This window comes from Carettochelys insculpta, chromosome 6 (assembly GCF_033958435.1).
Source record: "Carettochelys insculpta isolate YL-2023 chromosome 6, ASM3395843v1, whole genome shotgun sequence".
Lineage (NCBI taxonomy): Eukaryota > Metazoa > Chordata > Testudines > Carettochelyidae > Carettochelys > Carettochelys insculpta.
The window spans coordinates 83,266,225-83,292,064 of record NC_134142.1 but is presented as its reverse complement, the minus strand read 5'-3'; the positions used below and the strand labels follow the sequence as shown (position 1 = coordinate 83,292,064).

General features: G+C 46.7%; 1 protein-coding gene across 1 annotated transcript; it reads right to left on the bottom strand.

The window, feature by feature from the left end:
• Positions 1-2,028: 2,028 nt before the first annotated feature.
• FJX1 (four-jointed box kinase 1) lies at positions 2,029-5,639 on the bottom strand. Its single transcript, XM_074998944.1, has one exon. The coding sequence runs from the start codon at positions 5,051-5,053 to the stop codon at positions 3,665-3,667; it is 1,389 nt and encodes a 462-aa protein (XP_074855045.1). The 5' UTR covers positions 5,054-5,639; the 3' UTR covers positions 2,029-3,664.
• Between the last annotated feature and the right edge of the window lie 20,201 nt (positions 5,640-25,840).

Here is a 25,840-nt window from a genome sequence, read left to right as displayed (position 1 = left end):
TGCTAACTGCTGTAAATGAAAAGAGAATTGGCCCTAAAATGTTGTTCACCACTTTGTTCAGGTTCCAGACAGTCAGATAAGACAGCATATAAAGTTGAGAAGGAATGCAAAGAATGTGGCAGGGACCCAAAATTCACAAGTAACTATTTAAGCATAGCCTTCGTCTTCCTATATTTGATGCTAATTCTAAGCTTTTTCTAGCCCAGAGACAGATGATCTTACCTCAGACAAATAAAATACACTGATGACACTTTTCCTGGAACACACGAAGCACACAATAAAGTGTCATAATCCAATCAAGCTGGGTTTCTATATCGACATTTCCACATCACCAGCAGATTTTTCTCGAGCATCCTGAGCCTATAACTACCCCCATCTTCAAACATGCAGCCTACATGTAGCTTAAGATTGTTACCAATCATCAAACAGAAAATTATGTTCCTTCTTGAAGGGTGCAATTGTCCAGGGTCTGGTTTCAAAGATGTATTGCCCATTAGCAATCAAAACTGCAATTGTGCTGATACTTACAGAAATACTTACTAAACAGAAATGAAACTTTAGATATGTGCGTCCCAGCAGTTTGCTCTTCATTGCGGTTTAGAATTGATGTCAGTGGTTTATTATTTAGATGTATTTTCATTAGGTGAACACAACTGAAATGCTGCATCTGAATGAGCTATGAAGTAATGCTGACAAACAGCACTCAAGAAGAATTAAGCATTGCACAGTTAAATTGTACATTATCATGTAAATGGCGAAGGAACACCACATGGGATTTAGGGCATTGTATTGAGAGAGAAGTGCTGGGAGCTATAAATACAAGTTAAATAAAGAGACTTGTCAGTTGTTGAGTGAAAGCTACTATTGGGGCAAGCTGTATGATGTTAAAAACATACTTGGTACAGAGCACTAAACATTGTAACTATACCAAATTCATTCATGTGTCTGTAAAACTGTTTCCTTGGCTTTCCAAAAACTAAAACAATAAACTGTCTAAGAAAATAGATCAGCTGTGGGGTTTAGCCTGTGTGAATGATTATTAACACCGATCAGACCATCTCCTACTATAAATATGTGCATACGTGGTACTAATTGAATTCATGGGAAATTTAGTGCTCCAAACAATAGCAAAAGCACTTAAGTTATCTGGCTTTCATTGAGTGTACCGCAGACTTGAATCAACAAAATTGTGCCTGTCTAGATGTGGAGGACGCAGTATTTCTGTTTGATAGCATCATACAGTTTGTATCTGGGGTTTAAAGGGATGGATTAACTTGTCAAATTCCCTACCCCAGATTTGTCCTTTACTTTTGTCCTGATTGGCTATTATTGTTGTAGTCATGCTGTTATGACTGTTTTTGTGCAAACAAAACAAAAACAACCCCCTTACATAAGTTTTCTTTTAGTTTGCACTCCCACTCCTGTGAAACTTATGATATTCAATCCGATGGAAATTTTCTGAAGGGAAAGCTTTCTGGTTCCCCTGGTTCTAGACTTGGTCCTTAACTGAGAATGCAGGATGTATAAAGCTGAAACACAAAGAAGAGAAAGCTAGTGTAAAGTAACACCTATCGATAGCTCACTGACCTCACAGGGGATGCTTGTTACAGCAGTTCTTGAGCTCACAGTAACAGGTTGGCACACCATCTGAACATATAATGAGGTTGTCTACACACCATACTCAAACTGACTTATGCAAGTCAACCTTAAAACACTGATTTAGCTATTTCTGGGGAAGACTGATGTCAGAATAAAAGTATATTTAACTAAGAATGGTAAGGGGAACTCTGATTCCAAAATAAGAGTGTTCGCATACCAATTTGCACTACAATCAATTTAAAAAAAGAAAAGACCAGAAACAGGAAAGTAAGAAAACCTTATTCTGTTCTTGTTAAACCTAGTGTAAATCAAGAGCAGTGGTAATGAATCAGGCTCTATTTATCTTTGGGAAAAAAAGCCTGGGGATTAAATGTTCTTTTAAAATTCAAACCAAGTTCTTGAAACAAAGGTAAAACACGAATAGCCTTTTACTGAAATATCAGTTTCTTTTGTACGTTACAGAAGAACTCATGAACATATCTAATGTACAGAAAAGGCAGACTTTGTAAAATAAAAAAGTCTTCTTATAAAAAATAAAAAATCAAAGTAAAGTGCATGAAACTGACCTCCCCCTCCCTGATTTGACTATTGTGTCCAAAGCCTTAGTACAATAACAATATTTAAAACCTTGGGATGATTTCTTTTCACCCATTAGTCAGTTATCTTAGCATTCAAACCAAATGACAGTGAACAGAAGTAACAGATACTTATAACCTGAATTAGATTAACCAGATGCTTCGGACAACAAAGGTGACAAACTACTGGAATACTGACTTTCAATACAGTTTTCATTAACAAGATTAACAAACAGGTAAAAGATCCATTCTGGCTACAGATACCAATAGGAAAAGAGCCTCCCTGGATGGGGCACTTTTGCTAGTTGAGGGCTCCCGTATTGTGCAATCAGTTCTTGATCTACCCCCCTTGTTTTTTTTTTTAAATAAACAGTCATACAAGAAAATACTTAAGTGTGCCCAGCTGCCTCCACTGGAAGAAAGGTACTTGATCCCAATCCAGATAAGGATAATGGTTTTTGTACGGTGTCTGTTAAGTGGGTAGTCGTACTGAATGAGTTAAGGGAAATACTTGAGAGGCATGTTTTTTTTCTAACTCTGGAAAGAGACCCAGCCTGGAACTAATACAAAGAGATATAATAACACTGATAGCATTTTTCATCTTCAGAATGCTTCAGCAACATTAATTAATTAATTACTTCTCACAAAAGCCCTGCCAGGCATGCAGGTGAGCATTATCACCCAAACTCCACACATGCAGTTGAGCAAAGACAGATGTTTTAGGGTCCCTTCCTGGAGGGCAAAAAGAGTAGCTCTTGGGCAAAGAATATTCAAACTACTTTGAGGCATTTAAAGACATATTTAGAGCAGTGTTTCCTAAACTATGTTATGTGGAACACTGGTATTCTGTGCACAACATGCAGGTATGCTGTGAGCATTTGGAAAAATAATTCAAAGTATATATTTTTTGTTATTAAAACCGGATACAATGTTACTTCTTTATTATTATGATACCAGATTAAATTATACTTCATTTTGTTTTAACTGTATATGTTGCTGCTTGGTTTTTTTTTGGTGGGGGGGGGGCGGGTCTGACAATTTTATTTTCCAAGAAAATTTTCATAGGAGTTCTGCATTAAAAATATTATTGTTTGGTGTTCCAGGGTCTCAAAAAGTGAAGAAACAGTGATGTAGAGGGCTCAGTCCTATTTGAGTGCCTCTCCTAGGTAGCTGACTACCTTCCAGTCCCTTTGAAATCAAAGGAGAGCAGAGGGAATTCTCACCCTCTCAGAGAGCTTGTTCTTAAAGAACCCAGTGAAAGGGACCATTTATAAAAGGGTTCAGCAACCAGAGATGAGGAAGCTGAGCCCTTTCCCAGTCCTGTATTCAACCCACTAACTTACACTTCTTTTCCGTCAGGAAACTGGTTCCTGAATGAATGATTTTTGGCCTTCTTATAACAAAGACATGTTCAACTGCAAAGAGGCTAGTAGGGAAAATCCACTCTCCCCCCGGCGTTACATAAATACAGGACAGTAGCGATGAACTGATCACAGTGAAGTGGCCATGGCTTTGCAGTGCAAAATGTGCTTGTGGACAAAGTCTATCCTGCCTTGTAGCTGCTGGGCTTGCTGCTCAGACAGGAAGCCTAGCCGGCCAGCGAGGGGCTCATGAGTCCGGTAGAGTCTCAGCAGTTCAGAGGCGGCGTTCTGCAGGTGGTGCAGCTCCCGCACCCGCTGGGCAGTGGCCTCCCGGAAGATGCACACCGAGCGGAGCAAGGGCTCGTTGTACTTGTCCCACATGGAGAGGAGCCTGTAGCCATGCACCAGGCCAGCCTCATTATCTATGAAGACAAGGCCCCCGTTGGGTGCCCGGTGCAGGTTGCTGGTGGCCCGGTGCATCACTCTGGGGTCCCACTGCAGGCTGAAGAGGTTGCTGACCAGCCGGTCAAAGTTGGCTGTCAGGTAGTCAAAGAGAATCAGATCCGTCCACTGCACTAGCTCCACCAGCTGGGCCTGGGTGAGGCCGCCCAGCTCCCCAGCCGCCAGGGGCTGTAGTCTCCTGCCCGACCCTGCCTCGGATCTCCAGGGAGCGGGAGCCACCACCTCGGTCAAGTTGTCCACCCACTGAGTGAGGCTGACCACCGCCCCCTCGGCCCAGTGCGAGCCCCGCAGCTCCTCCCGCACCTGCGCCCACTGCGGGCCGCGGGCTTCCACCAGGGCCAGGGTCATGGGCGGCAGGCGCTGCTGGATGCCCAGCAGCCCGGCCAGCTGGTAGGAGAGCGCCTCGCCCTGGATCTGCTCCGGGTTGATGCCGTAGCGCACGCAGGCGCGACTCCCGTCGGACAGCCGGGCCAGCCGGTTGGAGCTGCGGCCGCAGCCGCCCCGCTCCAGGGAGGCGATGCGCGCCGCCCGGGCAGTCTCCCACCACAAGGCCGCCTGCTCCGAGCCGAAACCCGGAGGTACCTGCTGCTCCAGCGCCCGGCTCCAGAAGATGCCGCCGTGCACCGGGGAGGCGGGGTCCGCGGGAGCCTCCTGGGCCGGCCGCTCCCTGGCGCCGGGCGCCGAGTCCCGCCCCTGCTGGGGCTCCGGCTGCGAGCTGCGGCGGGGCGCCAAGAGCTCCGCCTGCTCCTGCTCCCGCCCCGCCCGGGGCTCGGCCTTGTCCCCGCCGGCTGGCAGCGTGAGCAGCGTTCGGAAAGTTTTCTGGGCGCCGCGGGACTCGCCCGGCCCCAGCGCGGGGAGATCAGGAGCCGCCTCTGCGGGGCCGCCGCGCCCCCAGCCCCTCTGCTCCTGGGGCAGCCTCCGGCCGGCCGCCCCCGCGGGGAAGCGCCGCTCCGGCTCCGGCTGCAGCAGCCCGGTCCAGAGCCCTAGCAGCGAGCCCAGCCCCAGCAGCCAGAGCGCGGCCAGGGAGCCCAGCCCGGGTCTGCCCGGCCGCTTCATCCTCCCACCGCCGTTTCACTCCGCTGCTCCACGACCCGGCGGCGGCGCAGCCCCGCGGCTCCCCGGCTCATTCATCCCCGTGCGGGGCGGAGACGCTGCTGGGCGGGCGGAGATGGCAGCCGGCTCCAGGGGGTCGGGCGGATCTTAGCTCCGGGACCTGCCGCTCCGCCGCCAGCTGCGCCCGCCGTCTGCGCCCAGAGCGACCCTCCAGCTATTGAAATTCACAGACACCGACCGACACCACGTGGGGAAGCGAGGGGGCGCGGGGACCCACCCCAGCATGATCCTCCGCTTAAAGCGGCGATGCCCGAGCTCGGGTGGGCCCAGAAGTTGGGCGGGGCTAGCCACAGGGGACAGAGAGGAAGCAGGGGATTCCTGCCGGCCAGCCACGCAGAGCACTGAGCCAGCCCGGCCCCTGGCAGCGGCAGCATCCAGTGCCGGCAGGGGAGGCGGCCGGCAGCTCTCTGCCGATTCCCGCTGCCTGCGCTCAGCACAAAGGGCACAGCAGGGAGCTGGGGGTCAGCCGCGGCCTTCGGGCCCCAACCCGACGGTGGGAGGGCAGCGGATCGGCTTTGGTTTAAGGCTCGATGGCGGGGGGGGGGGGGGGGGGCATTTGCAAAACGTGGGGCCTGGCTCAGCCCTCAACCACGCACCGACCGAGGCAGCTCCGGCTCGCGGCGCTTCATTCCCTCGAGGCACGTGGGGCAGTGCGGGGTTCGGATTGGCTCACGCTCGCCTTGCCCGGCGCACGCTGGGCAGTGCTGGCCCCGCCTCCTTCCGCGGACACGCCCCCGTTTCCCGCTCCTTTAGTGGTACAGGACTTGAATTAATTGTTTCGATTACGTCAGCGCCAGGCGTTCTCCAGGCCCGCGCGCCGCGGTTCTTCCCACTCCCGGCCGCACAGAGCTGTAGCGCGCACGCGACTAGACAGGGACAGCGCGCGCAAGCAGCAATGCGGACGGGCGCATGGCGGGCTCCGCTGGCTTCCTCGTTGGCTTGGTCTGGTCCTGCCGATTACTCTGTCCCGGCACTGACGGCCTCTGCAGGCCCCGCAGGGTGACACCTGCAGGATCCTGTACTTCCTGCTGTCCCCCATCACCCACCATTCCCAGGGTCGGCGCCCATCGATAAGAACGGCTGTCCCCCGTGCAACAGGGCTTTCTTCTTCTGCCAATATGATTCCTTTCCCGGGATGGGTGTGGCTGTGTGCTTAGAAACAGCCAAATCTTTGCCAAATGCCATTAATCGAAGAATATAATGTCTCAGGTAGAAGAGGAATGACTGGGGCCAGCCACCAAGGCTAGTGGGTGAAATTCAAGTCAGCCATCATAGCAGTGAAGTTGTATTAGTCTGTGCATCACTTTATCAATTGCCATGTCAAACTATTTCCATATAATTCAACCCATTGCTTAATCCATCACTGGTTTGTTACTGAGCTACTTATGCCCAGTGGCCTGTATCAACAACCTTTTGGAGGTAACTTAGCTGAGTGTCAGAATTGACATATTGGTTTGTTATTGCTCATGAATATTGGGCTATGAAAATGTTTTGGTTCATAAAGAAAAAATATTGAAACCGTTTATATAAAAATAACAGGACATTAAAAGTTATGCACATTAACCTCACTCTTGCAGAGAAATCACTGTGGCCAGTCCTCTATGCAGTCCCACTTGTGTGAATTCACTCTGTGGAATCTTTATAAACAGATTGGGTAGAAACTAAGTGTTTTAAAAGGCTGAGCTTCTGCACTGGTGATTGGAAGTTATCTGATTTAACACAAAAGCTGCATCTACAGTAGAGAGTTTTGTCGACAAAATGCCAGTTTTGTTGATAAAACTTGTGGAACGTCAACACTAAAAATGCATTTTGTTGACAATAAATTGACAGAATGCTGCACTTTTGTCAACAGCCTTCTGCCTCTCCTCCAGGAGGTAAAATGCCTTTTTCAACAGAATCTGTCAACAAAAAAGCCGTGTGGACCTCTGGGCTGTCTCTGTCATCCGACAGGGCTGCCAGGTCACTGGGCAGCCCTGTTTGCTGTGCTTCCAGTTGGCTGATCTGTTGAGAGAGCGGCTGGGCAGTCCACTTTGTTGTCTGTCAGCAATCTGTCAGCTAGTTTTGTCGGCTTATGTCGACAGATCACTGCAGAGGAGATTTAACAGAATCTGATCCAATTTCACTTATGTATTATTGAAACTGCTTTTGCATCATATAATGGCTTCTTACCAGCTGATGTAGAAAGGATCATTTTGGACCTAAACTAGATGTCTTAAAATGTGTAAGCCTGTTAAATACGTTACATTATTTACTTTGGCTAGTCATTTCTTTCAGCATTTTAATTCAAACTAAAACAAAGTTTTACAAGTCTGTGGACTCAAATATTATGTTATTTGAGCAAAATGTAATAAAGGTTTCCACCTTGTGGAGCAGAGTGGAATTTCCTGTAGCTGAAAGAATTAAAGGTAGCTTGCAAAGAATTTTTTATGTATATTAGAATGTCACCTTTCTGACTTCTTTATGCCGCATGAAGAAAATTGTGAAAAGGTGCTTTTTAAAAACATTATTTACTGTTTATATTCAGATTCCTAATTTTAGTCTTAGTCATTGGCATTAAACCAAAAACAACATCAGAAGTCCCTTGCTACTCAGCTTTTCCTGGATTTTTGGGATGTCACTTTGGTTCTGTGTTCGTTATAGCAGGGGTGGGGAAACTGTTTTGGGTGGGGAGCCCCTGATCCACAGAAAAATTAGTTGGGGCTACATACACAAGTGAGAAGCAACATCATCCCTCCCCCACTAAAAACCTTCCAGAAACCTCACTGACCTGGCTCCCAAGTGAGAAGGGAAAAGAAAAGACACTCATCTCATTCACCCTCAACTTGGGTTACTGGAGATCTGATTGTATTCCAGCACCAGGGATCTAGGCCAACTCACCCTGCTATGGGGGCAAAGCCCTGAGTCCTGCCATGGTCCAGATCGAAGTAGGTTAAGAGTCAGATCTGGTGGCTGAGCTGTACGTTCCCCACCCCTGCGTCATAGTGTTCCTTGTTAAACAAGACCTGGATTTCTAGTGGAAAGAGCTCAACTCTCTGTTCTCTCCTGCTTTGTTGTTGGAAAAAATAAAATAAAAACAAAACAGAACCTCCGAAGAAGCAAACAGACCCCTGTCTTTAAATTCAAACCTCACAATTCCTTAGGGAATCTCAAAGTGTTCGTGATGAGGACCAGCACATCATGTTACCAGATCTAGAGTGGTCCTTAGTGACAGGGGTATCTGTGGACCATGTCTGAGAATTGTAGAGGGATGCAGATCCAAATTTTACATCTAGAGCAGGGTTGAGAGTCTTTATAGTGGGGGTGCTGAGAGCCACTGAATTGATACAGTCTTGTAGTGAGTCAGTATGGCCTCCTGCAAACCCGGAGGCAGGGGAGACTATGCAGAGGCCCTGGTGGGCGGGTCCGGAGCCAGGAGACCAGAGGCCCGCCCCTCAGAGGGCGGGGCCAAGGGCTAGAAGAGCCAAAGGCGGGACTCAGGACCCATTCGGGCCTGGGCCTCCGGGCAGGGAGGACGTGCCTGCACGAGCTCCTCGGCACCAAAGGGAGAGGGCCTGCGGCCGCCTGGCCAGGCCAGAGGAACAGGCCCCCAGAGGCTCCAAGCAATCCCGGGTCCATATGCCTCAAGGGGACTACCCGGACTTCCCAGACCTACCAGGACCTTCCCGCTGGTGGAGACCCCCCGCCTTGGAAGAGGCCCCAGGAGCGGGCTGCCCCAGAGTCCCGGCGGATCCTTACAGCACTCAGACCCAGGATCGCCTCGCGTCTCCTGTATTACCGCCGCCCGACTACCCTAACGACATTGTTATGGACGACTGGCTGGAGCCCCCGAAGGTGGATGACCCGGAGGAGACCGACCTAGGGGACCCCTTGACCAGATGGACTGGGACCTTCCGCCAGCAGAGGGTGAGGTAGGAAGTGGCCCGGGGAACGACGCTCACGAACCAATGGCAGTGTGTTGCGGTCTGGATCCCCACTGCCGGGGTTGCGTGTGAGCGACCCCCAGGGCCCCGGGCCGGGTCGCAGTGGAGTGGGAGGGCCTGTGACCCCCTACCCACCCCCTCCTTGACAGGGCCAGCCTGTGCTGGGCCTGCACTTAAACCCTTGGGTTGCTGCCCCGCCCCAAACTGAGGGCTGAGCTTGTGTTTAAACCCTTGGGTTGCTGCCCCGCCCCAAACTGAGGGCTGGGCTTGTGGTTAAACCTTGTGTTGCTGCCCCGCCCCAAACTGAGGGCTGGGCCCAGAACGGTGCTAGTACTTGGGGACTGCTGCCCTAGCCTGAACTGAGGGCCGGGCCTAGAACTGTACTATTACCTGTGAACTGCTGCCCTGCCCTGGACTGAGGGCTGGGCCCAGAACTATACTACTCTTGTGAACTGCGGCCCCGCCCTAGGTTGAGGGCTGGGGCCTGTATGGTGGTGTAGCGGTGAGCCGCTGACCACCCGAACTGAGTACAGGCTGGTGCTCTAACCCCTTTGCTGCTGCCCGCCCTAGGCCAAGGGGCTGGGCGTCTCTGGACTTGTTACAAGTCTCCAACAATATTCCTGCCCACAAGTTAAGGAAGTATGGATTGGATAAATGGACCGTAAGGTGGACAGAAAACTGGCTAGATGGTCAGGCCACTGGGTAGTGCTCAATGGCTCATTGTCTGGTTGGCAGTCCATTTCAAGTGGAGTGCCCCAAGGATTGGCTCTAGGGCTCGTATTGTTCAGCATCTTTATTAATGAGCTGGGTGAAGGGATGGATTGCACCCTGATTAAATTTGCAGGTAACACAAAGCTAGGGGGACAAGTAGATACATTGGAGTGTAGGAATATGGTGACTGAGATAAGTTGGAGGACTGGCTCAAAAGAAATCTGATGAGGTTCAACAAGAACAAGTGCAGAGTCCTACACTTGGGATGGAACAATCTGAAGCACTGCTAAAGCTTGGGGATCGAATGGCTAAATAGCAGTGCAGCAGAGTGGAGTGGATGAGAGCCTGGATGAGTCAACAGTGTGCCATTGTAGCCAAGAAGACTAATGGCATATTGAGGTGTATTAGGAGGAGTATTTCCCAGCAGATGTAGAGAAGTTGTTATTCTCCTTTATTCGGCACTGGTAAGGCCACCTCTGGAATACTGCATCCAGTTCTGGCCTCACCCAGTATAGAAGGGATGTGGATGCATTGGAGAGGGTCCAGCGGAGGGCAACCAAAATGATTTGGGGGCTGGAGCACATGACCTATGAGGAGAGTCTGAGGGATCAGGGCTTATTTAGTTTGCAGAACAAAAGAGTGAGAGGCAATTTGATAGCAGCCTTCAATTTTCTGAAAGCGGGTTCTAAAGAGGATGGAGACAGGATGTTCTCAGTAGTGACAGATGGTAGAACAAGGAGCAAGTTACAGTTGGGGAGGTCTAGGTTGGATATGAGGATAAAACTATTTCACTGGGAGAGTGGTGAAGCATTGGAATGCATTACCTATAAAGGTGGTGCAATTTCCATCCCTAGAGGTTTTTAAGTCCTGGCTGGACAAAGTCCTGGCCAGGATGATTTAGTTAGGGTTGATCCTGCTTTGGGCAGGGGGTTGGACTCGACAACCTCCTGAGGTCCCTTCCAGCCCTAAAATTCTATGTTCTATGAATCAAATTGTAAACCTGTATATTATAGAAACCACTTCAAGCCAGAAGTTGCAGTAGCATTCCCAGCAGGCCTAGTTCCAGAACCTAGGATCTCGAGCCCTGCAAATCTGTAGATACCTGCTTTGCATGTGCAGGCAATGGTTGTAGATTGTGGATCAGATGTGGATACAAATTTTGTATCCACACTGTGCTCTTGCAGAATGTTTTCAGTTTATATAGTGTGGGTTCATCTTCAAAAGAGACAGTTGGTTATGGGTCCCACATTTACATTATGATAGTATGTAATATGAATAGAAATGTTTACATTCTATTATTTGTTAATCTGGATTAAAACAGTATTGGTTTTCTAACAACGAAATACCTCCCTGCAGTTTTGAGTCTTCACCATATGACGTTGTGTTAGCTACCCCGACAGGTCATAGCTTTGCAACTTGTAGATAACCAAAAGACTGAAGCAGCTATACAACTTGCAGTGGGAGGCTGCTTCTACACATGCCACCTCCTGTCGGAGGCGGCATGATAATGAGTAAATTTGAAGCTGGCTGTTGAGGCACTAATGTGCATATTCAGCACCTCATTAGCATAATACCGGTCATATGAATTTCAAAGTGCAGACTGCAAATTGCAGATTGACAGTGTAGATGGGGGCAACTTCGAAATAAGCGCCCCACTTCGACATTCCCTTACTCTGATCTAGTTTTGATTTAATGTCATTGTGCAACATTTTGCAAAGGAGTTAATTACTTATTTGCAAGCACTAGTGAAGTACAAACCCCATTAGAAACTGTCAACTTGTATTAAGAACAGCCGATGGTGTCATAACACTGACCTGTTCTAACAGGAATATGCCACCTCCAGTTGTTGCCATTAAAAGTCAGAGTATTTGTACAAAAGCTTCCTCATATGCTACATGGACTGACTGAACTAATGAGAGAGAGCTATCCAGGCTCCTAACAACATTGATTCCCATGTTGTGCAATGCACGCTATAATCATTCGCCTTGCTACTCATGAATTCAGGCATCATTCTTCTACATCATTGAACTGTTATCCCGGGATGCTGATTTACACTAAAATTTCACATTTTATCCTTTGAATCTATACACACTGAACAATGAGCACTAGGTGTGTAATTTAGGGCAGGTGATTGCTACGATGCACAGTTCTTGATATGCACAATGCCATTACACTGAACAGCAGCTTCTTACTCAATGGCAGACTGAGTATTTTTAGTCAAGTACTGACACAGAATAGCCTCTCTGTTTCCTGTAACTTTCCAGCTTGAACCAGCTTTGAAACTCTTCCCCTGCCCCATGGAAAGGGATTCAAGGCTGTAAATTAAATTTTATCCCCTATGGATACTAGATTTTTACTTGGATCCTTTTTAAATGAAAATCTGTGCTTCTCTCAGGATAAATTACGTTTATACCAAGCCATCAGTATCTCTTGTGCTGGGAAATTCCAGTGGGAAAGGACCTTTGCCATTGATAAGGATGTTTTATTTCCTGTTTTCAGAGTGAAAATACATGTGAAGCTGTTCGAGACACTCATTCTGTTTACAGTATACTTCTTGCATTTAGCCAAATGGCCATAACTTAACTGCATTCCTTAAAGCAGTAGCTTGAATACAGTGCTATGGCACCTGAAAAAATACTTAGCCATTGTCATACATCACCTGGCAAAAGCAACAATGGAGAATTTTGGTGAGTAATCCTTTTGGCCAATTTACAGACACCACATGCTGCAATATTTAAAAACCAGGCACTTGCTATCAGCTTGGACAGCCACCAGCCAAGCTGAATTGCTGCTTGGTTTGCAAGATGCTTAATATTCTGAAACTGATCAGTGCAATGTCTGGGTCTTCTTGTTACTTTTCAGACATTGCTACGAGCAGCATGAGCATTAGTTAGTGTATCTCTAGTCTGTTTTTATGGTGGATTTGGCTAGTGGCTGGTCCCCCTGCTTCTTGCATTGAATATATCTCATTTGGGTAGGAGAATTAGGCTCAGAAAGTCTTATTCCCCTGGGCATACATTCTGGGATTCCCGAATCCTTGGTATGCTGTATTATTACTGGCAGCAGGGGGTTTATGGAACATTGTGGCTTCGTACAGGCACTGGGGAGCAATAATTGTAAAAGGCACTGGTTCGGCCTTATGACATTAGCTGACAAGAATGGAATAGAGATTCAGAATTTGGCACATGTAGCTTGGTTCAGTTGCTACTGAAATCAAAGGCCAAACTGTAAATGATTGCAGTGGGCTCAAGGTTGTGCTGCTAGTGAGGAAGTAAGTGGATACTTTGTCTCCTGTTCAGGTTTTTTGTTCAGCTCTTTCAAAATTTCTCTTTACGGACTCCATAACAATCCTTGCAGAAAAATGAAGGCAGGTAAAGTACGGGGACAGAATGTGGATTTGTAGCATACAAGTCTTAACGCTACTCAACAGGTTCAGAGTGCTCATGGATTCAACGGAGGTCTCTTTCCTCCCACCTCTTTGTCTAACAGGGAAGACTGTGATCCTCTTCAGGATCAAGGCAGTGACTTCCACTGCTACCAGCTGTCTTTGAATTCAATTCTGACACTTCCTGGCAAAACTCCCCACTATATATTAGGTGAAGCTCATAATAGGGACCCAGCTTCAGGTTCACTGCTAGGAATCAGGCCTCACTAGTGCTGCTGAAGTGCTTACCCTATTTTGGCTCTGGCAGGTTCCAACCCGGAGTAACATCTTGGAGGAAGATGCTATTTACTGTCGGCTTAAGGTCTTAATTCAACCCCCGTTCAAGCTACAGAAGCCATAGGGGCAGACCTGTATATATGGGAGTGCAAGGGATGCTGGCTTCATTGCATCAGTTTCTCCTTTCCAGTTATCTTCCCGAGACTTGTAGGCAGTTGTGGTGCTTTTATGGAGGTATTTTCTGAAGTTTGTCAACATTGAGATAACTTAGTGAACTAGGTGAGCCACAAAATTCAGCCTTTCCAAAGCATGATTGTCAGCTTGCCCTGTTCTGGTGCTACTACTAGGTCTCAAGGATTTCTTCACTGTCCCCTTCCAGTGTCCCCAGGAAAATGAAGGTTCTCTCTTTATTCTGCTTTCTGATCCAGGAATGCTGTTGTGAGTAAGTGACTGACCACTTCATTCCTCCATTTCCCAAGATGGCTTCTGGCATAGGCCCATCTCTAGGTCTTATGCACAGTCCCTTCCTGTCCTCCTTATATCCCTTAAAGGAACCAACACACCATATCTGGTCCCAGGCTTGGTCTACACTTAAAAATTAGGTTGTTAAAGTGATGTCCATCAGAGGTGTGAAAAATACACCCCGGCACACCCTAACCCTCAGTCCACATGTAGGTATGTAATTGGAAGAATGCCCCTGTCATTGTAGCTACTGTCATTCAGAGAGGCGGGGTTCTGATATTGACAGAAACCCCCCTTCTGTGGGTGTGGACCATGTCTACATAAGGTGGTTATGCCAGTTTAGCTATGATGATCTAGGTGTACCGCTGTAGTTTTTGTAGGCTGCACACAGCCTTAATGTTAGGACCAGGGTCCAGTGCTATGCAATATTCAGTGTTTTTGTTAGACTTAAATAACAGAATGGAACATATGCTTATAAGATTTGCAGGTGTCACCAGGCTGGGAGTTGGACAGGATTAGAATTCCAAACTTCCTTGACAAATTGGAGAATTGAAATCTGAAATCAACAAGAAGAAAGTCAGTAAAGATGGGTGCAAGTACTATACTTAAGATGGAAAAATCAAGTGCACAGCTACAAAATGAGGAATAACTGACCAGGCAGAAGTACTGCTGAAAAGGAGCTGAGGGTTATACTGGATTGCAAATTGAATACGAGTCAATAATGTGGTACCGTTGTGAAAAAGGCTAACCTCATCCTGAGTTGTGTGCCTTGGCGGGTTTTATATAGGACACGGAAAGTAATTACCCTGCTGTGCTTGGGACTGTAGGGGCTTCAGACTATGTCGTTTCAGAAAAGCAACTAGATAAATTCCTGAAGGATAGGTTCATCAGTGGCTATGAGCCAGGACGTGCAGGTATGGTCTCCTCTGCCAGAAACTGGGAATGGGTGATAGAGGATGGATCACTTGGATCTTGATGATTACCTGTTCTGTTCATTCCTTCTATGGCACCTGGTACGGGTCACTACCAGAAGATACTATACTGGGCTAGATCGATCTTATTACTTGGCTTGATTGGCACAAAGGACCTTGAATAGTATGAATAGTGTGAATGTCACACCCTCCTGAATGAGGTGCTATTCTTATGAGGAATCACTCCCTGTGGTATGTGGAAACGCTTACTTTAGCTCTTAAAAATAAAGAAACAATGTTACTTAGCATTTATTATGCATGGGTGAGATGGACTTTGCTACAGTGGCACCCTACAGAGTCCCCTGTTCTTAAAGTTTGGCTAGAATTTTTGAGAGTCTTTACAGATTGTGCTTAGCCAATTCTGCATTTTGGCTAATTTGTTTATTTTAGTTTTATAAAATCAACAGCAACCCAGAACAAATCTCTGAACACAAACAAGGCATCTGGGGAATGAAGCCCAATGAAAAAGTTGCCTAATGAACAGTTGAGCTGTCTACCTGCAACTAATGACTATTTGTGATATCAAACCACTTGGTATGTGAGTCCCTGTAGTCCAGTCCACGGTACTGGAACAGGCTGGGGAGGGGGAGAAAGAATCATGGCCCCATCACTTTTTACTAGCCATTAGGGTGAATGGTGCTGTGGGGAGGGGTGTAGAGGACATAGGGGAGCAAGCAGGAGGATAGTTCGTGAGGGGGAAGAGGCAATGTTGGGTTGGAGTTTTGGGAGAAGGGGTGATGCAGGGGCTGTGGTAAGGTTTCAGGCACCAGTGGGCCCCCACTAATAGGGACCTTCTGTCACCCCTGGGCCTAGCTCTTGGAAGTATTCGCTATGCTTGCCAGTTGTTTTGGTTTTCTGCAATTGTTAGAGGGTTTTATTCTTCTCCTCTATAAAGGTGAAAGGCAAAGTTACAAAGAAATGTGCGTTGAGCCTAGTCCCTAGACTGATGTCCCGGAGACTTTCACTGAACAGTTGGGTATGACATTCAATGCAGAAATACATTGGAATGATTTACTTGCAACTTCCATTATACATATGCCATTGAATAAGCCCAGGTAACTGCTGTTTTGGGTAACCAAGAGGATTTGCAGTTTAAGGAACAGCCAGCCAGAAAAATATGGCCCTATATTTGATAAATTCTTGGCTGGCATATATAGGCATAGCTCCACTGCAGTCAGTGGCTGAGTGACACTTGAGGTCTGTATCAAGCACTTTGTGCTGTACGCTTGTTTCTCGCTCCTCTGAAGTGCAGCCTTTTCTACGGTGCAACATGGTAGCCAGGTATGGCAGTTAAACCTGACACAACTTTCTAGGCTATGAGGCACAGAGTAACTTTTCCAGTGGGAAGAGCTGAAAGAGGTAGAAGGTAACTGCTACAGTTAGCATTTGGATGGGCCACAGGTTCTAGGCCTCCACTCTTGAGAAGGGAGTGTGGACTTTCTTAAAAGATGTGAGAGTTCAGTTTTTCAGCCCTATAGTTCAGCCAATCTTCCTGCCCCGAAATTCACGGTTTCCTTACTTACTATAAAGGTGCTGTCCAGGCTGGTAACATGCAGGCCTTGTTTTTCCACCCATCTCAGTACCTGAATGAAGTGCATTCCTGATACATGCCTTATTCCTGTACATGTTGAGCCTCTCTTGCCTGGCACCCTCAGGACCTGACCAATGCTGGATGAGAGAATTTGCTGGATTATGGGAGGTCAATATTGCCTAGCACATTACCAACACTTCCACTGTTTACTAGGCTCTTAAAAACATTTTGGGGAAAATTGCAGCTAAATAACAGCACTGAACACTGAGAGCCAGGACTGGTGTCTGGAAACAAACTTTATGGGACCACAGGGAACTTGGCCACACCCCTGGTAAGTGGTCATCAGGCTAAGATCATGCTGGATTACAGATTTTGCCATAAGAACAAAAGAATGGCCAAAGGTCCATCCAGCCCAGTATCCTGTCTGACAACAGTGGCCAATGCCAAGTGCCCCAGAGGAAGTGAATCAAACAGGTAAGGATCTCTCTCCTGCCATCCATCTCCAGGCTCTGACAAACAGAGGCTACAGGCACCATTCCTTACCCATCCTGGCTAATAGCCATTGATGGACCTAACCTCCTTGAATTTATCTAGCTCTTTTTAAAACCCTGTTATAGTCCTCGCCTTCACAGTCTCCTCTGGCAAGGCATTCCACAGGTTGACTGTGTGCTGTGTGAAGAAGAGCTTCCATTTATGTATTTTAAACCTATTGTCCATTAATTTAATTTGGTGTCCTCTAGTTGTTATATTATGGGAACAAGTAAATAATTTTTCCCTGTTCACTTTCTCTGCACCACTCATGAATTTATATACCTCTATCATATCCCCCCCCATAGTCTCCTCTTTTCTAAGATGAGAGAATGCTGGATTAGAGAGGTTCAAACTATGTCTTAATTCTGTTACTCACAGAAGACTATGCAGATCATGTAAAGCAGCACAGCCAACACTCCCCGAATGGCCCAGTAATTGGAGGACAGTGAACTTGTGCAGAGCCGATCATCAGAGACGTTACTCCTGCTGATCTTGATCTGTTCACCTTAGAACATCTCAAGATTCATAGATTTTAATGCCATAAGGGACTGTTACGATATTCCAGTCTGATCTGGATAACATACCCACTCACTCTTGCACCAGGGCCTATAACTTGTGGCTGTAGAATATGTCTCGGAGAAAGACATTTCCTATTGATTTAAAGACAGCAAATGATGAAGAGTCTACAACATCACAGGGTCTGTGTTCCAATGTTTAGTCACTCTCACTGTTAAAAACACATGCTTTATTTAGAGTTTCTGGCTATGCAGTCAGTCACCACTGTAAGAATCTCAGCTAGACTAGTCTAGAAAAATGACGCTAAATTGAAAATAGAATGTCCATATTTTAAAAAAGAAAACAAAACAAAGTGCTGGAACAATTTTACCTGAAACTGCAAAAATACACCCAGGGTACCTCTGAAACTTTTCAGCAAATGCTAAAAAAGTGCAACCTCTGCACTGCTGTAGAATTTTCTAATTAATCTTCAGGTAAAAACACCAGATGTGCTAGTGAAACAGCAGCTGTTCAGTTGTTTCAACCTGAAACAAAAAAGGACTGGCTTAAAAAGCGATGCGTGACCTTCAAACCCTTCATATTGCTCTGTTTTGTGTAGCCTAGAGAGGCACTCAGATTCTGTGACACTACTCAAGGTACCCACCTCTGAGTCACCCTATTAACCTCTGTTTTCAGCATGAGGGGCTCTTACTTGTGCTTAGCTGGATGCCAACATTACACCACCAGCCTCAAGCACTCCTCTGGGCTGTGTCAGCCATCACTTTGCCTTTCAGAAAAGAAAAAAGCAGACCTGTAGCACCCTAAAGACCAACAATGTTTGTTTTTTGTTTTTTTTTTTTTTAGGAGATGGCTTTCATGGGACAGACCCACTTCTTCAGATTTGGAGCATAACCGGTAACTGAGAGAAAAAGAACTGGTAGAAAAAAAAACCTGATGAATCAACTAGATGGGGGAAAGGAAGGGAGTGTGGGGAGAGAAAAAAACCCTCAGCAAGTGGTTCTTAATTTAATAGAATCTGGAAGAGGTTTTTTTCCTCTTCCTCCACCCCCTTGCTTCCCCTGCTAGTAAGCGACCAGGGAGCTTTGCGACCGGGTGCTCGCGAACAGGGTGCGTGCTAACAGGAGGGAGTTTTGAGAGGCTCTCCTGGAGGAGGAGAAGGAAGGAGCAAACTAAAGCACCTTGGGGTAAGTGGCTGCTTATATTTGGAGGTTTTGGGCTTGTGTGGTTTGTTTGTTTGTTTGTTTGTTTGTTTGGAGTTTGGAGTGCTGAGCTGAGTGTTTGTTTGAAAGGCCGTGTGCTCAGGCAGGCAGGCAGTTGGAAGCTGAGAGTCTTGATTAGGTTTGAATTGAAACACCGTGTGCTGATTGGCTGAGCTGTAGGCAGAGGGAGGAGCTATCAGGGAGGCCGAGCACTGAAACCCTGCTAGTAAGCGACCAGGGAGCTTTGCGACCGGGTGCTCGCGAACAGGGTGCGTGCTAACAGGAGGGAGTTTTGAGAGGCTCTCCTGGAGGAGGAGAAGGAAGGAGCAAACTAAAGCACCTTGGGGTAAGTGGCTGCTTATATTTGGAGGTTTTGGGCTTGTGTGGTTTGTTTGTTTGTTTGTTTGGAGTTTGGAGTGCTGAGCTGAGTGTTTGTTTGAAAGGCCGTGTGCTCAGGCAGGCAGGCAGGCAGTTGGAAGCTGAGAGTCTTGATTAGGTTTGAATTGAAACACCGTGTGCTGATTGGCTGAGCTGTAGGCAGAGGGAGGAGCTATCAGGGAGGCCGAGCACTGAAACCCTGCTAGTAAGCGACCAGGGAGCTTTGCGACCGGGTGCTCACGAACAGGGTGCGTGCTAACAGGAGGGAGTTTTGAGAGGGGAGTTTAGAGGGGGAGCTTGGAGGGAGCCAGTGACTTCTATTGCCCTTAAACTAAATCCTTTATAACAACCTCTATCTGAAACATTTAATTAACCCTCATATATAATTAGAGTAGGAAATGGAGGCAGAAGCCCAGCAGCAGAGTGGGGGCTATCCTGTTTATTGTGTCGAGTGCAGTATGTATGACTACCTACCCTGTGGGTGGGTGGCGTATGTGTGCGCTCGATGCAAGGAGCTCCTGGCCCTCAGAGACCGAGTGCATGCTTTGGAGGTCAGGGTGGCTGAACTGGAGGAGCTAAGGAAGGCAGAGGTGTTTGTTGAGACTTTCCGGGACATAATAGGGCTGTCCCACCTCCAATCTGACAGTCCTGATGCTGTTACGGAGGATGAAAGTCTCAGGGAAGGAGAGCAGTCAATGGGAGCAGAGGGAAACCATCCCATAGTTGGGACCCTCCTTCCAGAGGGTGATGATGTATCCTCTCGTGCCGAGGATACTTCTCCGGGGGAGGGAGCGCCAGCTGTTAGGAAGAAGCAGGTTTTAGTAGTGGGGGATTCGATCATTAGAAATATAGATAGTTGGGTTTGTGATGACCGGGAGAACCGTATGGTGACTTGCCTGCCTGGTGCGAAGGTTGCGGATCTCTCGAGGCATCTAGACAGACTTATGGGCAGTGCTGGGGAGGAGCCGGTCGTCGTGGTACGTGTTGGTACCAATGACATAGGGAAGGGTAGAAGAGATGTTCTGGAGGCCAAATTTAGGTTACTAGGAAAGAGACTGAAATCCAGAACATCTTTGGTGGCATTCTCTGAAATGCTTCCAGTTCCACGCGCAGGGCCAGATAGACAGGCAGAACTTCAGAGTCTCAATGCGTGGATGAGACGATGGTGTAGGGAAGAGGGGTTTAGATTTATTAGGAACTGGGGACACTTTTGGGGTAGGGGGAGCCTATACAGGAATGATGGGCTCCACCTAAATCAAGGTGGATCCAGACTGCTGGCATTAAACATTAAAAAGGTCGTAGAGCAGTTTTTAAACTAAGAGGTGGGGGAAAGCCGATTGGTGCGGGGGAGCACCTGGATCGGACGGAGACTTCTCTTACACGAGGCTCCATAGATAGGGATTCCCTAGAAGTTAGTCAGATAGGGAACGTGGGAAATAATATATGGGCAAGATCAGATGTGAAACAATCGCATATAAAAAAATCCAACGCGTCTGAAAGGCGGACATATAAATAGTGGTAGTTTTCTAACATGCTTTTACACTAATGCTAGGAGTCTGTCTAATAAGATGGGTGAACTGGAGTACCTCATATCAAAGGAGGAAGTTGACATAATAGGCATCTCAGAAACATGGTGGAATGAGGACAATCAGTGGGACACTATCATACCGGGATATAAATTATATCGGAAAGACAGAACAGGTCGTGCGGGTGGCGGAGTGGTACTATATGTGAAGGATAATATAGAATCAAATGAAGTAAAAATCCTAAAGGAATCAAAATGTTCCATAGAATCATTATGGATAACAATTCATTCCTCTAATATGAATATGGCATTAGGAATATATTACCGACCACCTAACCAGGACAGTGATAGTGATGCTGAAATGATAAGGGAGATTAGAGAGGCTATCAAAATAAAAAACACAGTAATAATAGGAGATTTCAATTATCCCCATATTGATTGGGTGCATGTCACCTCAGGACGGGATTCAGAGATTAAATTTCTTGATGCCTTAAATGACTGCTTCTTGGAGCAGCTAGTACAGGAACCCACAAGGGGAGAGTCGATTCTCGATCTAGTCTTGACTGGAACGCAGGATCTGGTCCAAGAGGTAACTGTTACTGGACTGCTTGGAAATAGTGACCACAATATAATAACTTTTAATATTCCTGTGTTGGGAAGAACACCGCAGCGGTCAAACACTCTGGCATTTAATTTCAAAAAGGGGAATTACACTAAAATGAGGAAGCTAGTTAAACAGAAACTAAAAGGTAGAGTAATTAAACTAAAATCCCTGGAAGCTGCATGGAAACTGTTTAAAGACACCATACTAGAGGCCCAACTTAAATGTATACCCCAAATAAAAAAACACAGTAAGAGACCTAACAAAGAACCACCATGGCTAAACAGCCATGTTAAAAAGGCAGTGAGAGAGAAAAGGGCAGCTTTTAAAAAGTGGAAGTCAAATCCTAGTGAGGAAAATAGAAAGGAACATAAACACTCCCAAATTAAGTGTCATAATGTAGTAAGAAAAGCCAAAAAAGATTTTGAGGAACAGCTAGCCAAAAATTCAAAAAACGATAGTAAAATGTTTTTTAAATACAGTAGAAGCAGGAAGCCCGCTAAAAAAGCAGTGGGGCCCTTGGATGATAAAGATATAAAAGGAGCGATCAAGGAAGACAGTGCCATTGCGGAGCGATTAAATGATTTCTTTGCTTCAGTCTTCACGGCTGAGGATGTTACAGAGGTTCCTAAATCTGAGCCAGCCTTTTTAGGTGACAAATCTGAGGAACTCACTCAGATTGAAGTGACATTAGAGGAGGTTTTGGAATTAATTGATAAGCTGAATAGTAACAAGTCTCCAGGACCAGACGGCATTCACCCAAGGGGTCTGAAAGAACTCAAATGTGAAATTGCGGAGTTATTAACAGTGGTTTGTAACCTATCCTTTAAATCCACTTTGGTACCAAATGACTGGAAGACGACCAATATAACACCAATATTTAAAAAAGGCTCTAGAGGAGATCCTGGCAATTATAGACCGATAAGTTTAACATCAGTACCAGGCAAATTAGTAGAAACACTAGTAAAGAGTAAAATTGCAAGGCACATAGAAGAGCACGAATTGTTGGGCAAAAGTCAGCATGGTTTCTGCAGAGGGAAGTTGTGTCTAACTAATCTATTAGAATTCTTTGAAGGGGTTAATAAACATGCGGACAAGGGGCACCCAGTGGACATAATATACCTAGATTTCCAGAAAGCCTTTGACACGGTCCCACACCAAAGGCTTTTATGTAAATTAGGTGGTCATGGGATAGGAGGAAAGGTCCTTTCATGGATCGGGAATTGGTTAAAAGACAGAAAACAAAGGGTGGGAATAAATGGTAAATTTTCACAATGGAGGAGGGTAACTAGTGGTGTTCCCCAGGGGTCAGTCGTGGGACCGATCCTGTTCAACTTGTTCATCAATGATCTAGAAAATGAGGTAAGCAGTGAGGTGGCAAAGTTTGCAGATGACACCAAGTTGTTCAGGACAGTCAAAAGCAAAAGGGATTGTGAAGAACTACAAAAAGATCTCAGCAAACTGAGTGATTGGGCAGCAAAATGGCAAATGAAATTTAATGTGGGTAAGTGTAAGGTAATGCATGTTGGAAAAAATAACCCAAATTACACGTACTACATGATGGGGTCAAATTTAGCTACGACAGATCAGGAAAGGGATCTTGGAGTTATAGTGGATAGTTCTCTGAAGACATCCACGCAGTGTGCAGCGGCAGTTAGTAAGGCAAATAGGATGTTAGGAATTATTTAAAAAAGGGATTGATAATAAGACAAGTTAAAACTATGGTACGCCCACATCTTGAGTACTGCGTGCAGATGTGGTCTCCTCACCTCAAAAGATATATTGGCATTAGAAAAGGTTCAGAAAAGGGCGACTAAGATGATTAGGGGCTTGGAAAGGGTCCCATATGGGGAGAGGCTAGAGAGACTGGGACTTTTCAGTTTGGAAAAAAGGCGATTGAGGGGCGATATGATAGAGGTATATAAAATCATGAATGGTTGGAGAAAGTGAATATAGAAAAATTATTTACCTTTTCCCATAATACAAGAACTAGGGGACACCAAATGAAATTGATGGGTAGTAGGTTCAAAACTAATAAAAGGAAATTTTTCTTCACACAGCGCACAGTCAACCTGTGGAACTCCTTGCCTGAGGAGGCTGTGAAGGCCAGGACTCTATTAGGGTTTAAAAAAGAGCTTGATAAATTTTTGCAGGTTGGGTCCATAAATGGCTATTAGCCAGGGATAAAGTATGGTGCCCTAGCCTTCATAACAAGGGCAGGAGATGGATGGCAGGAGATGAATCACTTGATCATTGTCTTCTGTTCTCCTTCTCTGGGGCACCTGGCATTGGCCACCGTCGGCAGATGGGATGCTGGGCTGGATGGACCTTTGGTCTGACCCAGTATGGCCATTCTTATGTTCTTATGTTCTCTAGCTAGCTGATTTATCAGGTTTTTTCTTTCATTTCTTATCACTTTTTTATCAGTTCTTTTTCTTTCAGTTATCAATTATTCTCCAAAGCTACGTCTACATGAGAAGCATCTGTCAACAGAAGTCACTGTCGGAGGGGATTTCCCAGCAAAACTTCTGTCAACGGATTGGCTGTGTGTACACTGGCATTCCTCTTTTGAAATTGGTATGCAAATGAGGGAAATACAATGCAAATGAGATGCAGATTTGCATATCAGGCACCTCATTTGCATATTCTAATTTCAAAAGAGCTTCTTTTGAAAGAAGAAAACCAGTGTAGACACTGCTCTTTCGAAAGCAAACACTATCTTTGAAAGAATCCTTCTTCCCTTTTTTTATGGGAAGAAGGATTCTTTTGAAGATGGGGTTTACTTGCGAAACAGCAGCAACTACACTGGTTTTCTTCCTTTGAAATTAGAATATGCAAATGAGGTACCAGACACAAATCTGTGCCTCATTTGCATTTTCAATTTCCCTCATTTGCATGCCTCTTTCAAAAGAGGAATGCAAGTGTAGACACAGCCATTGGCTGGGTCTACATGTGCCTCTTCCTTTCGAAAGGGGCATGTTAATGAGCAGGTTTGAAAGATGCTAATAAGGCGCTGCAATAAATATGCAGCACCTCATTAGCATAACAGTGGCCGTGGCAATTTGAAAGTGTGGCTTTTAAACTGTGCGCTGCCCGTGAAGATGGGACCTTCTGAAAGGACCCCTCCAGTTTTCGAAAGCCCTCCTTCCAATCACCAGAAGTGTCAACAAAGCACATTTTGCATGTAGACACTCTGCAGGCTTTTTCCAACAAAAGCCCAGTTTTGCCAGAAAATCCCTCTTGGGTAGACTTAACCCAAATCTAAAGAAGTGGGTCTGTCCCACAGAAGCTCATCTCTTAATGGCTGTGGCCACACTACCTACTCCTTTCAGAGGGGGCATGCTAATGAGCCACTTCAGCAGATGCTAATAAGGTGCTTGAATGAATATGCAGCACCTCATTAGCATAATGGTGGCCATGCGTGCTTTGAAAGTGCGAGGGCTCCTCTAGGCTCTGAGATGCCTGCACCCTGCCCTGAGCGCACCAGCTCGTCCAGCCCAAGCAGCAGTCCCAGCCGTGGCAGGGGACCCAATGGCAGTAGTGGCAGCTCTGGCAAGTTGCCATTCACAGTACTGTACTTTCATTGGTGTGGGCGTTGGGAGGCTAGTGGATTCCTGTTGCTCCTGATGTCTGTTGAATCAGGGTCCGCTATATCAAGTGGTTATTGTATTGTTAGTCTTTAAGGTGCAAAGCGAAGTGGACAGGGAGCTGCAGACAGGGGAGTTTAAGAGGGAGTTTGACAGAGGGAGGCCTATGATGGTTAGGAAGACCCGCAACACCTGTGCCACCACTACTGCTGTCTCCTTCACCTGTGCCTGTAGCCAGACAGACTGCCTGACCATGGATGCCTCTACCCAGATCCTGGTGTGGCTTTGCAGGGACTGTAGCTTGCAATTCCCACTCACTGATATCCAGGCTGGGGGGACCATCCAGTGTGAAAGGTGCCTGCTGGTGGAATCTCTCAGGCGAGAGGTGGAGGAGCTACAGGAGGAGGTGGCCAGGTTGAGGAGTATCCGAGTCCATGAGCAGTTCCTGGATAGTATTCATGTGGAGACGGCTGAGGTAACTGTCCCAGAACACAGGACAGCTGATAAACCACTGGTGGAGGAGGAGATAGATCAGGGTGGACACTGGCAGCTTGTTACTTCTGGGATTAGGCAGTGTTCCACCCCTGCTCAGAACCCTCCCACTGTGGTACTGGGAAACCGTTACGCTGTACTGGATACATGAGACAAAGAATTGCCCCATACAGCAGAGGAGAAGCCTCGTACCCCCAAGGCTGGGAAGTCTGCTGCCACCACTGCAAGGAGGAAACGTAGAGTAGTGGTGGTCGGGGACTCTCTTCTGAGGGGGACGGAGGAGCCCATCTGTCGCCCTGACATTTCATCTTGGGAGGTATGCTGCTTGCCTGGGGCCCGCATCCAAGATGTTACAGAGGCATTGTCGAGGATTATCAGGCCCTCTGACTACTATCCCATGCTTCTCATCCATGTGGGCACTAATGATACTGTGAGGTATGATGCTGAGCAGGTCAAGAGTGACTTTAGGGCTCTGGGGGCACAGGTGAAGGAGTTTGGGGCACAGGTGGTATTCTCCTCAATCCTGCCTGTCAGTGGTAGGGGCCCAGGCAGAGACAGGTGCATCCTAGAGGTGAATGCCTGGCTTCGAAGATGGTGTCACCAGGAAGGCTTTGGCTTCCTTGACCACGGGATGCTATTCCAGGA